Source organism: Lissotriton vulgaris, chromosome 1_1 (genome assembly GCF_964263255.1).
Source record: "Lissotriton vulgaris chromosome 1_1, aLisVul1.2, whole genome shotgun sequence".
Classification (NCBI taxonomy): Eukaryota; Metazoa; Chordata; class Amphibia; order Caudata; family Salamandridae; genus Lissotriton; species Lissotriton vulgaris.
In genome coordinates, this window is record NC_141685.1 from 446,966,047 (window position 1) to 446,981,185 (window position 15,139).

At 42.7% G+C, this 15,139-nt stretch overlaps 1 protein-coding gene across 11 annotated transcripts in view; it reads right to left on the minus strand.

The window, feature by feature from the left end:
- Positions 1-15,139, minus strand: part of DOCK7 (dedicator of cytokinesis 7) — an 864,306-nt gene that overhangs the window by 193,140 nt on the left and 656,027 nt on the right. For all 11 annotated transcript variants that reach the window (XM_086953476.1, XM_086953469.1, XM_086953439.1 and 8 more), the window contains one exon: positions 7,649-7,745. In XM_086953476.1, coding sequence (XP_086809602.1) covers positions 7,649-7,745 — 97 coding nt within the window. The remainder of the gene's footprint in view (positions 1-7,648; positions 7,746-15,139) is intronic.

Consider the following 15,139-nt stretch of genomic DNA (forward strand, 5'->3'; position numbering starts at 1 on the left):
GAGGATGCTTCCCTGAGGATATTCGTTCGATGTTTGTGAGTAGCTTTTATTATACATGAACCTTTTGTTAGTGGTAAAGAAACTGCTGGCTGAATAAGAGCCATGGAATGTTATTGTTCAAACCCTTGCCAAAAAGTCTTGAGCCGGTACACCCAATGTTGCTCTTTCTGGAAAAGAATGCATTCTGCATCATTGCCTATCACATCAAGTGTTTCAAGGATCACCCAATCAAGTTTTTTGCAAAGTAGGAAGTCATTGCTCATGTGCGTTTTGGCGTTTTTGCATCCAATATTGCGATGGTATTCACCGATCTGCAATTTCACTTTACTGCAAGTCATGCCAATGTACCTTATCTGCAAAGACAAATGATCATGCGATTGCATGGGTGGTACTGAAATTCGCATGTCATCCCATGTAAAAGTTTTACTTAGTGTTAGGTTTTTTTGTGCTTTTGTAAGATGACATACAGCACAAGTACCTTAGGGATAATGTCCCATTATCGGTTATAGGCCCAGTGTTGTGAGTACTGTGTTGGTTTTTACTTGTGTTGTTGGGGGTCATGTGTGGACCAGAAGATCTCAGATGTTCTTGCTCCTCTTATGGGCAAACCTGGGTTTGGACCATTTAAGGGTGCCGCCATGCTACAATGTTTGTTTATGGCTTCTTTGAATGATGTTGGAGATTGTGCAGTAAATTATCACACGTGAGGCTATTGTCGTCTGTGATTTTCTCTGCCTGTCCCAATAGGATTTCACTATTCTGATTCCTCGCTCTATTTTAGAATTTGTTGATAATGTGAATTGGGTAATCTCTCTCTTTCAGTTTATTTATTAAGTCGAGGACCTGCTTTTGTAGTCCTCTATTTCGCTACAATTGCAACAAATGTGTAGAAAATGGCTGAAGGGGAGATTTTCCCTAAGTGGTCGAGGGTGAAAGCTGTTAAATGAGAGAAGGCTGTTTTTGGCGGTTGGTTTGTAGTAAGTTCTTGTTTTGAGATTGGTGCCGTCAGCAAAAATGGTGACGTCCAGAAAGACAAGTGTGTCCTCATGTGTGGTACCTGTAAATTTGAGGAATTTGTTGCAGGTATTGAGCCACCCAAGGAACTCTGGTATGGTGTCAACTGACACACGCCAGATCATCAAGGTATCTTCTATGTATCTTTTCCAAAACATAATCTTTATTTTGTAGGTGTTGGTGTTACTGAGAATGTGGTTGTCTTCAAAAGAACTGACACAGAGTCCTGGCAGACTTGTGGCAAACATGCTCCCCATGGACATGTCGTGGGTCTGGATGTATAGTGTGCCTTTAAAGTCGATAAAGTTCTCGGTCAGTGCTAATTGGCAGCATTCTAAAATAAAGTGTATGGATGTGTTAAATTGCAAATTGTCTTTGAAGAGAATGTCATCAATCGAATACTAAATTAATCTCCTTTGAGTAATGCACATCTCTTCCCTGCTGTTCACAACTTTTAAAGAAAACACTCTTGAGTGTGCAAAAAAGAAAAGTTCTTTAGTAGTAAGGCAAGTCTGACTCACAGAAAGTTGAATAATTTGTAATAAATCCCCTGATGGGTTAATCATTAGTTCTTGCTTGTCTTTTTTAACGTCCTTCTGCACACAGAATCACCTCCTTATAATTTAGACTGGCTGATTTTACAGCAACAAAATGTATATTAACTGATTAAGCCTATGCCACTTGGTTCCTATTGTCTGACAAATGCATTTCCAGCTTGTGAGGGACTGGGCCAGAGCTGAACCATGTCGGAAAATTGGTACGGGCAAGAACTGAAGTCACAAAAAAGGAAATGTAAAATGCTCGAACACAAATGGAGGTTAACAAGAACTCAGGAGACGAGGGCGGTCTACAAGAGAGAACTGTCGCAATACACTGAAGCCATTAGGAAGGCAAAAAAGGATTACTTTTCTAGTAGAATTTTAAAGAACAAAAATTCTTCCAAAGAGCTTTTTAAAATAGTAAAAGAGCTCTGCAGCCCTACCAGTCTCTCATCTAATCTGACTCCGTCACAAGTAGGCTGCGACAAGATGAATAACTTCTTGTGCGAAAAAATAGACAAGATCTATTCAAATCAGGCAGCCCGGTGGACCACGAGCCTTCCACCTCTCAAGCCTGCTGCACCAGCTTTGGCCCATATTCTGAAGAGGAAGTGGGCGAAGCGATGCTTGAAATAAAATCTGGCTCCCCCCTGGACCCTTGCCCTCATCATATTTTCCGGCAGCTTATCCCTCTGATTTGCCCTGCAGTGACTCAAGTTCTGAATCACTCGCTAGATGCCGCAGAGTTCCCATCCAGTTGGAAGAACGCCACAGTCACCGCCCTTCTAAAAAAAGCTGGCTTAGACATCAACAACCCGGCCAATTACAGACCCATACCCTAACTTCCCTACCTGTCGAAAGTCCTAGAGAAACTGGTCAACAGGCAACTGGCCAGCTTTCTCGAAGCAAACAAACTGTTGGATATCACACAAACGGGTTTCAGGGCCAACAACAGCACGGAAACAACACTCCTGGCCGTGCTGGATAACATCAGAATGCATGTAGATCAGGGGAAAACAGTTGCCCTAATACTGTTGGATCTCTCGGCGGCTTTCGACACCGTCCCTCATAATCTGCTCCTGGAAACCCTAGCATCTAGGGGCATTAGGGACAAAGCACTGGGTTGGCTGCGGTCTTTCCTATCGGATAGATCGCAATCAGTGCACATGGGCAAGTTCTCGTCCCCACGCCGGAACATCAAATATGGGGTCCCACAGGGGGCCTCACTAAGCCCAACTTTGTTTAACATTTTCGTGTCATCCCTGGCGGGAATAGGCAGAAAGTGGGGTGTCGAAATATGTTCTTACGCCGACGACACTCAACTTACTGTTATCCTGGATGAAAAGAACAACCCCAAAGACAGGTTACTAAACTGTCTCTCTGAATTGGCTGAATGGATGCACAGGCACTGCCTTAAACTAAATGCAGACAAATCAGAGATACTAATGTTCGGAGGTCACACTCAACTGTGGAACGACAGCTGGTGGCCAGAAGCCCTGGGCACTCCACCTGCTCCGACACCAACAGCAAGGAATCTTGGAATAACTATAGACATATCCTTATCCATGAAGACCCATGTAGCTGCCATATGCGGGAAAGGCTTTTCAATACTAAAAATGCTTAAAAGAGTCTTTCCCTGGATTCCAATAGAGTGCAGAAAGATCCTGGTCCAGTCTCTCTTGATGAGTAGACTGTACTATGGAAACTCCCTGTTCGTAGGCATGGCAGAGTATCTCTTCACCAAGCTCCAAATGGTGCAGAACGCTGCGGCCAAGGCTATCTGTATGAAAAGGAAATACGATTCAGCCAAGAGCTGCCTGCGTGATCTACATTGGTTACCAATGAAGCAGAGAGCAACTTTTAAAATGCTGTGTATAACACATAGAGCACTGCACAAAACAGGCCCTCTCATCCTCAGGAACAGGATTCAGTTTTATGCTCCCACTAGGAACCTCCGCTCTCAATTCTTGGCTCGTGCTAAAACCTGTCGGGTGAAGAGAGCCAGGATGGGTGAGCGTGCTTTCTCCCACATCGCTGCAACCAAGTGGAACGAACTACCTACGGCCCTCCGACTCACAGAAGGCCATCTGGCATTTAGGAAGCAGCTAAAAACTTTACTCTTCCTCCATCCAGACTAACCCAACTCGAATTATGCCAACGGTACATGCACCTTAGCAATCATAGCGCCGTGATATCCTACTTAGATGATTGTTAGCGCTTTATAAGAAATAGAAATAAAAACTTCAACTGTTCCTTAATCAAACAAGAGTCCACAGTTTTGCACAAAATATCTACCGAACTGGAATACTTTCTACTGGTTAATTAGTAAGTGCTACTTTTTTGGGTAAATATCTAGTCCGTATTCTACACTAAGGCTGCATAAACGACCATGAGGAAATGTCTCCAGTGACCTTATGTCCGTTTTGGCAATGCTATTGTTCCCCGTTTGTCTTCATCCAGAAATGTGTGATAACATGTATTCTCCAATTGAGAAGACTATGAAACTACAAAGAGGTAAATCTCCAACAAACAAGGGTCCTTCCTCAAGTATATGAACTAAGTGCTTCTTTGTTTGGTGAAGATGTCCTCATATTTCTCTGCATCGGGAACATGTCATCAAAAACGGCGGGAAATGCACTGGGAAGACTTTTGTTCAGCTGTCCAACATCCAGGCAAAAGGTGGGAAGAACTTTGCATACTACTAAGGTGTACCGGGCAGGACCGAACAGGCAGAGCTTCCAGGTGATTTGTACATTTGCATGGTCATAGGAATTTAAAGTGAGAACCATGGACTAGACAAGAAAGAATTCCCTACTCATTCATGTGGAAGAGGGGCTGTGTGGCCACCCTTCCCAAATTTGGCCCCCAGCGACCTCATCCTTGGTGGCCCTACCTCTTGATATATGGGGCCCTAAAGCCCATCCAGGGCACCCAGTTATAGTGATTGTGGGGAAAGCCCCAATGCCGCCGCAGTCCCTGCTGGCTCCCCACCTCCAATGGGAGCCAGCATTGCTCCTGCACGCAGGGAGCAGCATAAATGCTGCTCCTTTGCTGCTCCTCACGGGCAGGAGCAATTCTTTCTTCTGTTTTCTTGCCCAAAACAGATGAAAAGTCCACTCCCAGCGGGCGGTAGCAGTTTTCCTGCTCCTGCTTGCTGGGAGTGAACTTACTGTTTTCTCTCGCTTCGTGGGAGCTGTCAAAGCTCCAGCCAAGCAAGTGCAAACAGCCATGTCCTGGGGGTGGGCATCTGGGACATAGGGAGGTTAGCGGGCCTCAGAACCATTAATAGCTCCAGGTCCCCCTCCTGCGTTTTTTAAAGCCAGCCATGGGCAGGTGGTGTAACTCGGAGCCACAACCCGGAGCCACAAAACGGCCAGGGAGCAGCCCCCCTAGACCACCTTACTTTTATCAAGTTGACAAACCCCTGGAGAAGTGGGGGACCCCGGGGCTCTTAAGAGACTCAGAAGGGGACCATGCAGCCCCCACCTCCAGTCAAAAATGACAATCGACCTGTACCGGGAGGAGGCGGTCCCCGGGGTCTAGATTGGGCATGGGGAGGTAGGTAGCGTGCGCTTTTCTCCCCATGTTATACATAAAAATAAGCCCCTGGGACCTGGACCACCCAGAGGCTCTAAAAGAAACAAGCACTGGAAACCGCACTTGGTTTAAAAAAACATTTTTTATGGGGATTCACAAATCTTGGTGATTTTTGCAGTGAACTTTAAAAAACTAAAAATGCAGGGGTACCCCAGCACTAGACTGAGGGGGTCAGGGTAGTGCTACTCTGCCCCTTTCTTTTTTTAAAAATCTCTTTGTTTGGAACTCGGCTTAATCAAAGTCCTAAAATGGCTGCCACAAAGGGTCCTCGCCTCTAGATATACAAATTTAATTTTCTTTTAATAACTTGAAAACTACTGAATGGATTTACACCAAATCACAAAAAGGTCTCAACTGGACTATGGGCTTCCACTCTGCCAAATCTGGTGTGATTCCAGCCAGCAGTTAGGGCTGTAGGATTTCTAAAATCTGTATGGGAATAAACATTGGAAATGCACTCCCCCCCCCCATTTTTTTTTTATTGGCCCCCACTTGACGTATCGCAATTCTTGTTGTGCATGGAAAGTTAGGGGTGAATAGTCAAGCGGGGGCAGAGAAAAATGGGGGTGGGGCAATACTGATTTTAGACATCCCACAGCTTGAACCGCTGGACGGACTTACATCAAATTTGGCAGAAAGGCAGCTCTTGGTCCAGAAAGAACCCTTTTTGTTATTTGGTGTAGTTTAGGAGCTACTAAAAAAAAATTGTATATATAGTGACGTGGATCCGACAGTCCCAGTGCTGAAATCTGATTGGAGGCCAACACTTCAACTAGGAAGTGTCTGGAGCCATCTTGGGAAAACATTTTAAAAAAAGGAATGGGGGCAGGGTAGGAATACTGTGGTTTTGGTCTTGGTGTCCTCCCGTGGCCTCCAACAGAGCCAAAAAGCACTTTTTGAAAACAATATTCTGCAGGACCGCAAGGGAGCTGTGGAAAATTAAAAAAAATAATAACAAGTGTGGTCTCCTGTTCTTGTTTACATTATAGCCCCCGGGTAGGCCTAGTTCTGGGGGCTTGCGGACTGTATAAAATAAAATAAATAAATAAATAAATATAAAATAAAAGAGATGAGGAGGGGGCTTAATTATGCCCCAGGGATCACCACCTCCCCGGGATTTACTTTTAATAATGAGAGAGCCCCACCTCCTAGGGGCTAAATACAAAGAAATGGGGGCGATACAGCCATTCACACACCAACCCACTAAACCAAACACCCACTCACCCATACAGCCACTTACAAACCCAATTCACTCACTCATACAGCCATTCAGACACCCACTCAATACAGCTACTCACTCACCCATAGAGCCACTCACATAACATCTCACTCACCTACACAGCTACTCAGACACCCACCTATACACCCACATTCACTCACTCATACAATCATTCAGACACCCACTTAAAATGTCCCTGTTACCTTTCTTTTTTTCAGTGAGAACACACACACACACATATGTATATATTTGTTTTTCGGGGTGACCCACCCCAAGTCCATCCTTTTTTATCACTCCCAACCTCCCTTTACCTCTTTTTAATGTCTGAACGCTGAATTTACTCTTACCTCCCTTTACCTCTACCCTCTTGTTAACCCTAAAATTACCCTTACCTACCTTTACCTCTACCAACCCTAAACCCAGAATGTACCTCTGCTTACGTTACTCCTACCCATCCCTAAACCCTAAAATCACCCTACCTCCCTTTACCTGTCACCGACCCATAACCTTAAAACCACCCTTACCTCTTCCCACACTTTTACCCCCCTTTTTTTAAATACCATAAAAAATGATGTCATTTAAAAAAATTAAAATTAAAAAGACCTTCATGGTAAAGTACAGAGTGGTAGAGGAAAAAACCTATACTATGTACTTACCTGCGTGGTAAAGGACACAGAATAGTGAAATCTGCATTGTAAAAGCTGTATTCCATTTAAAGGTACTAAGTTGTCAAGTTTTATTCTTGCAGCATCGACAAACGTTTATGGAAATGTTTGCAAATTTCACAGTTACACTTTCACGCCTTTTTACATTTGTTTTCCAATCAAGACTTTTCTTACAATGTATGCTGCAGAAGGTAACTTACAGAAAAAAATCGCCCTAGACTTTGGATCTTGGCGGGGTTTATTTGAGTGAAAAGGGTAAGGCAAACTCAAATTGGGAAATTTCATAAACAGAACACATCTGAAACTTTGCTGAGTTTAAAAAACCTTTTTAGACCTGCACTCAATGTTACTTATTATTGTGGTTCGAGAACATGAAGCCAAGAATGATATGTGGTTCTCTCAATACAATCCACAACATTAATATCAAAGGACACAAATGGAATAAATAATAAACAAAAATTGCTTCCAATACTCTTGGTCAAAAACTGTTCACAAAATATGAGATAGACTAAAACATCTAGGCAGAGCTATGGCACTCATTTTAAGTATAGAACATAAGAACCTCCTGCTAGTTCTTCAACCTCTATAAAACAAAAACAGCAAAGTCTTCTTACCTGTACAATTATTTCCAGCGTGTCCAAAACAATCAGATTGGCTTCTGTTGCAAGATTTCCGTCTATAAGTGCTTCATGTTCTAACTCTGCCCTTGATCTAAAGTTGAACAAGTATTGCATTTGAGTAACATATTTGTTTTAAATTATTAAAGTCTATATTACAATCTTTATTTAAATACGCACAAATATAATTAATGTCAGTACAGTAAAACGCACATTCTCAGCAAAGAGCAGATGGGATAATATCACAATTAAGCACAAAAAGTTCTTTAATGCACACATAAATCAGTTAAAACTTTAAAAAGGGACAGAAACACACATATACAAAGTTAATAATAAATGTATTATAATGGCATGGCACGACAGTAAGGTTACGGTTAACTTGCACTTTACGAAGAGACTTTATTTTACCAAATTCCACCAATTTTCGAAAGGCCTCCTGGACATACCCCGTGCTTGGACAGATGAAAGTTAGTGAACACTGGTCAAAGACCTCATAGATTAAAACATGCATCATTCTGTCAGTTATATGCACACGGAAGGCATCATGGAACATACTAAAAGTGCAGTACTTCAAAACTGCCGGTTTCCAACTTTCTATATCTCATGTGAAACACAGAAACCAAAGCCTCACAAATGGGTAAAAATGACTTAGTCGCTTTCACAGAAAAACAGTTTCAACGAGGCATGGATATATTTATTAAAAATAAATAAATAGAAAAGAAAAAAAATAATGCAGAACTGACCACAATGAATCCATTAAAGAATGCCCTGGGAGATACAGGTTTTAACTGTGAATTAACGCTATTTAACAACAAAGGACACACAATCCACCCACCAGTCACTATTGCATACAAACTGAATTAATGCGTATGGCATTTGGTAGAATGTACATACAAACCCATTCTTTATAAAACTTTTGTAGGGCATTAAGACAGACCAATCACACATTCATATCTCATTCTGACTTTGCATGTGCCATCAAGACAAAATATATCTCATGCTACTAACCCCACACAAACAACGATGCACAGACACTAGACAAACACATTCTCACTGGTGTGGGTGTGCACCTCTACCACAGGGAGGATCTGTACAACATCCTAACAGATCAAAAAAGCATCTGCATCCAATTGGGAAAATATCCAATTGCAGGTGCACGTTGACTCAATCTAATACACAATAAAATCACATATGAACACAGGCAAGTCACAAAGTAATCCATTGTTTTGCACAGATTTATTACACTTCTGCACACGTGCTAAGATGATGTGCAGCCCTCGTGAACAGGAGCTCTGTTTGTCATCTGGAGAGGGAAAATCCATATAAGTATCCAGTAACCCACGAAAGAGCACCCATCATTGAATCCAATACACCATTAAAAACTACACATTTGTATACACAACTGTTTGGTACCCCAAAGGAGGCAAGATATTGCACCTGCTCTACGCTTTCAAAAAGACTGTACATTATTAAAAGTTGCGCACCCGCGTTGAACTAAAAAGAGCTCAAATAACTACACGTTCAGGGGACTTATCGATGCATACAATCATTCACAAGTCATTCTTCTGGCCAATATTTGTATTTGCACCACCCATGCGCAATGCCTCATGGGATGCATTCTTAGCCAATCAAATGTGATAACTGGGTCCACCATGCTCACTCAGCACAAGAAGGCGCAGCTACTTGCTGCCACTCGAGTAGATTTTCAAAGAGAACAGATGGTTTCTCAACACGAGCACTCACGACCAGACACAACTCCGGAAAACTGAGCAAACTCTGTGAACGGAGTCAGGCCTAATACAGACCAGAAAAGAGCGCCACAAATCAACACAACCGAAGAACAGACTCCATAGTAACACAGTTTATGCAAACATGCTCCAGTAGCATCAAGCAGGCTGACAAGTGTCAAACATGCTACCAACAAGGGGGCGGGGGAGGAAGTGGGCTAGTAGAGGGTGCCATTTGCCTTTCAATCTGCACTGTGGTTCAGAATTGGTCTGGGGGGTACCTCACTACTTTGTGTTCATTCAAATATTAGTTTTTCAATTTATTTCCTTCGAGACTGTTTTTAGAATATTTCACTTAAGTCATTCCTCATCTTTTAGCAAAGAGGATGACCACACATTGCCTACAAGTAAATGCCCACTTAGCAAAATATATAAAAACATCTAACTTCAGCACACTAGGTTTTCAATTATTTTTGCAACAGGTACCACTTTCTGTCCTTACTCGAAAACATGCTCAGTCATGGATCCCTGACAAAATGTTCAAAACTTCACAGGCGAATGCGTAACGGTAGGTGTTACTATAAAAAAATGCATATCTGCGACATAATCCACCACCCGTTAGTTACGGAATAAATATGTTTCATAAGAGGACTTGTGAGGTCAAAAGGCTGGAAGTTACAGCTGCTGAAACACGCTACATCCGTTAGTTCACATGTATGAAATGCTAACGTTTTTTAAATGAAGCATCTAAAAGTACAGGCCTCATTTTCCTCACTCTTAATTGCTACTTGTTCACTAGGTGGTAGCCAACATTTTAATCTGATAATTTGTGGAACATAATCCTAAAATGCAGTGGTACACGCTCCTAGTCTTTAAAATCACAAAGTGATGCAGTGAATATAGGGAACCCCAAACATTTTAAAAGAGTGAAAATAGGATGCAAATTTTTCATTTTTAGACAAAGAGTACTTCATTTATTATGGAGACTTATGAAAAAGTAGTACATACGAATTCAACTGGATAGGAAAGACAGTAGGATAATTACTCTGGGTTAGTTTCTCGAAGATGGGTGACTTTTTTTTGTGCGTCCAGAAACCTAAAGCATGCTATATATTCCAGTGGCAACCTATCAAAGACGCAAAACAAATAAATACCAAAGTCATGTTCTACCAGTAGACAAAGCATTTATTTCTAAAGTGTGCGTTCACCTTGAGGGTTATCTGATTGCTAAGGGCTATCTTAGTGCTGAGTAAGTAGTCTTTTTTTACCCAACCATTTTATCGACTGTAGGAGGATGAAAATTTGATTTGAACTTGTACCCAAAGTGGTCAAAAACAGATTGATGTAATAGATGCAATATTCCACTGAGACAACGTATGTATTCTCATAATACACACATAATGCACAACTGAAGAGCACAAATGACATTTTATAAAGAGCGCAAATTCAAAGGCATCTCAGCGCTATCGAACTGCACTATTAAACTGCAATCAGATTGGAACTAAGCATTAACAAACTGCAAACCATGCTGAAACTAGGATTTTTTTAAATTGAGTTTTATATAGCGCGAACTCGACAGAAAATATAACAGAGCGCTTAACATGAGCACCAGTTTCGTTACAGATGGAAACATTCTTTTTTTTTTTTTTTGGTTAGGTACGGGGAGATTAAGTGATTTGGATGTTGAGCATCCTGCAGAGACTTGAACCCGGTTCACCAGCTTTGAGGTCGACAGCTCTAGTCATATGGCTACATCCTCCCCCAAAGGGTAACCAAGGGATGTGAAAAGTGCTACGTTTTCAACAATTTCCTAAAATGAAATAAGCGGTTTTGGGATTTTAAATAAAGTGGAAGACCATTCCAGAGTTTTCCATGAATGAATATAAAACTTCTACCATCCCAGGTTGTCCTTTCAAATGTGGGTAGTACCAAATATTTTCAGGAGGTGGAACGTAGAGCTTTTTTAGGGACATACCACTGGAATCCGTGCGTCAAATATTTCCGGCCACAGCCATGAATAGCCTTATGGGCATTACATAGGACCTTAAGAGCGATTCGCTTCTTTACTGGCAACCAATGCAGTTTAGGTAGTGCATGCAAAACAGACTGAAACTTAGGGATACCTAGAAGATGGCACACAGCTTCATTTTGAAGGATTTGAAGTTTGACAGTCCCTGCTGAATGTTGACGTAAAGAGCAATGCAATAGTCAATTCTTGATAAAGCTAACACAGTTATCACTGTTTTCTGGAGCTCTAGAGGGATACAAGGACAAATTTCTTCAATGTTCGCAGGATATAGAAACAAGATGAAGTAACTTGATTAATTTGGTCTGAAGAAGTTAACCTGTCGTAAAACATTACAGAGGCACTTTCAAAAGATGCGTCACAGTAAGCAGATAATGCATTGCTCAGTAGTTTGATTTCATCGCCGGATTTTTCCAGCTGGATATTTTCCAATCTGGTGCAGGATGGGAAATGGGGGACAACAAGCCCCGGCAAAGCCAATAAGTATAGTGTTGGAAGCCAGAATTCTAGCTTTGTCAATGATTGTTTTGTCATGAGTTTTTATAAAATATTATTTAGATGAGTTGAAAGGAATTCCCCAAAACAAGACAAAACATTAGTTAAAAGCAAATTAATGTTTTGGTCCAAAAAAGTAGATATTGCCAACATATTCTCTGACACTGAAGAAAACTACTTTGTGTACAGATGTGACCCTTGTGAAAGAAAAGAATGTAGTAACTGATAGTAAATGTAACTAATGGCTGAAGTGGACAAATCTAATGCATGGAGAGACTATGAAAACAGGCAATGTCTATTTCCAATGGCATGTTAACACAAGAGCATAGACACATTTTATTTGCATAAACACCGTTGCCTACTTTTTCCTGTTTGTCATCAAGCGAGGGGCCTATATGTGAAAGCTTCTTGGATAATAATGAACATTTTCGTTCAGAATGACAGATAAGTCGGGTTGAGGGCCATCAGATTGTTGGGTAATAACATTTTGCGAAGCAGACCAAAAACAAAACAAAAAACACCATATTCCCTATATATATATGCATTTCAACCAGTGGATATCAAGGACAAACTTTTGTATGATGGCATCCTGTGGCATCAATAGATAATCTATTACAGAATCCATATTCAGAAATAACTGTACCACCATTTGCTTATTTTCTTGAAGGATCATGGTGAATTCGATGTCAGAACCAGTGGCTCTGATTTTCCCTTCTATCTTCACTTTATTACTTCAGTAGCCGTTTTTAAAAACACAACAAACTACTTTTCCCATGAACAGCAGGAAAATAGGCAAAAGTCCAAAACACAAGTCCTTCTTCTGTCCGCAGTCCGATCCCAACTTGTTCCTTCTGCTCTATTCACTCCTCTTTCTTAGCTGCTCAGCAGCAAGTTAAGTCGTTTTCCTTTCTTCTCCTGTTGTGGGGTTCATTGTTCGCCATTTTTTTCTTTGACTGGCTGCATATAATCTGTTATCTTTACAGATTCCCCCGGTCGCGGGACGCGTTTGTGTACCTTACGCAACATTATTGCCCCACTTTCTCCTGCTGTGAGGTCCTCCCACCGCTTGGGGGCGCTGTGGCATCTCTATGGGCGGTGCGAGTTCGGTACTCGAAAAAGAGTGCAGCTGAGCACTGTCCTGTGAAGAGTCCAGCCTTGTACCCAGCCGCCCTATCAGGTCTGTATTGCAGTTCTTTTGACACCCTGCGGGATTGTAGTTGCGGCTAATAGTACAGTATGGGACACTTGTCTCGGGTGGCAATAGCCAATACAATACAAGGGCTAGAGTGTCCCAGGGCTCAGCCTATGAATTGTGTGCCTCTGGCCCACTCAATTCAGTCTGGGCCCCCTCGCAGCCTAAATTCTGCTCACGCTCCGAGTGCCCCAATCTGGTGCTCCCCAGCACTTAATGAAATGCCTGCAGTACCAAGCAGGTACCCCACGCTTCAACACAATTGCCTGTAAAGATGCTGCTTATGCTACAATGAACTAGACACTCTGTGGTAGCAGAAAGGTACCTTTATTTCTGACAGGCAGGAGAGCGCCGGGAATGCGCCCAGATCGCTCCGAAATGGGCGCTCAAATCACGCCCAAAATGGCGGTCGCGCTCTACGTCATCACGCGGTGCATAATGGACTAGAGCGCGACACTACATATCTCCCTTCTTTATAACAAACCACAAATAACAGAAAAGTCCCAGAGTCTATAAGTCCTCAGGTAACTTCACCTCTCCTAGTTCATAGTCTCTATATCTGGCAGGTCTTATCACCAATCTCCCTGAACGTGTACATCTTACCGTAGTAGAGGAGGGACTTTCCACGTTGTCCTCAGCCATGCCTGCCCCTCGCCTTCCTCCTCCCTTGGGGCTATCTCTCTCGGGAGTCTTGCTTTTTCTTTCTTATTGTTCCTCCTCTATGGAACTTTCTTCTCCTTCAAGCTCAACTCCTCTTTCTTCTGCTTCCGAGTCCCTCTCTCCGTCCTGTGGTGAGACACCTTCGATGCTTGAGCTTCAATCTTCTTGTGTCCTCGATCCTTCCTCTATGGCCCACTGCAGTATCTTATTGCATTTGGACATGCGATCCTGCGACCATACATTGCCATAGCTGAGCAGCGCTGTTCTATCATACACTTCTTTCACTTGCATGGGCGCTCTGTACTTGCTGTCTCCTTTCCTTCTTAATTGGGCAAGTTCGACTCTGACTCATTCTGAGGAATGTGGCCGTAAGGAACTTAAGAACTGTCTCTGTGTCCATCCCTTCCTGAATGTCTATTTCAGGCCACTTTGAATACCGGTCTATAAGAACCGTCACGTATTTAGGGGTTCCCTGTGCATCTAGCACCGGACTGAGAATGTCTATCGATAATTCCTCCCACGGGTTGGCAGGGTTGTCGAGCTTTCCCAATGACGGGCGTAGTAAGGTTTGAGATTTATCCGCCCTTTGACACTGGTCACATTCCTGAACATGTCCCTCGATCAGGTTATCCATTGCCGGCCACCAGTACATCTGCTTCGCCCTCATCTTTGTTTTCACGATGCCCAGGTGCCCTTCATGTAACACTGCCAGCAAGTGGGGTATTAAAGATGTTGGCGGGACTACTTCATTCCCTCTGAATAGGAACGTTCCCTGATCTCCTATGGATAACTCCTCGCGTATCTCGTAGAATTTCCTGAGTTCAGCTTTCAGGTGTCTTTTCTCTGGCCACCCTTGCAGTATGAAGCTCTTGACTTCTTTGATGTCGGGGTCATCCTCATAGGCCTGTTTCCACTCTTGCCCGTTTACTACTCTCTCATGGTCTTCCGTAAATGCAATTCGGACTTCGTCGTCATCCGTAGGCGTCAGAGCTTCCTCCATTGCTGAAGCTCGGCTAAGATAATCAGCTACTTTATTCTCGGCTCCTGGGATGTACTCGACATCATATCTGTAGTCTAGCAATTTCAGAGTCATTTTGGCGATGCGAGGGGTAGCGCCTGCGTGACCACAGGACGTGAGTACTTTAACCAGAGGTTTGTGATCTTTTTTAAGCCGGAATCTCGTGCCCCATATGAATTGGCGAAATTTCCCCATGGCCCATACTGCTGCCAGCATCTCTTTCTCTATCACACTAAATTTCTGTTCCGTGGGTGATAGTGACCTGGACGCAAAACTGATGGTCACCTTTTCACCGTTCGTCCTTTCCTGCATAAGGACCGCTACCAGTCTCGCTCGCATCTTTGGTTAATACAGATTTTCCTTGCGGATC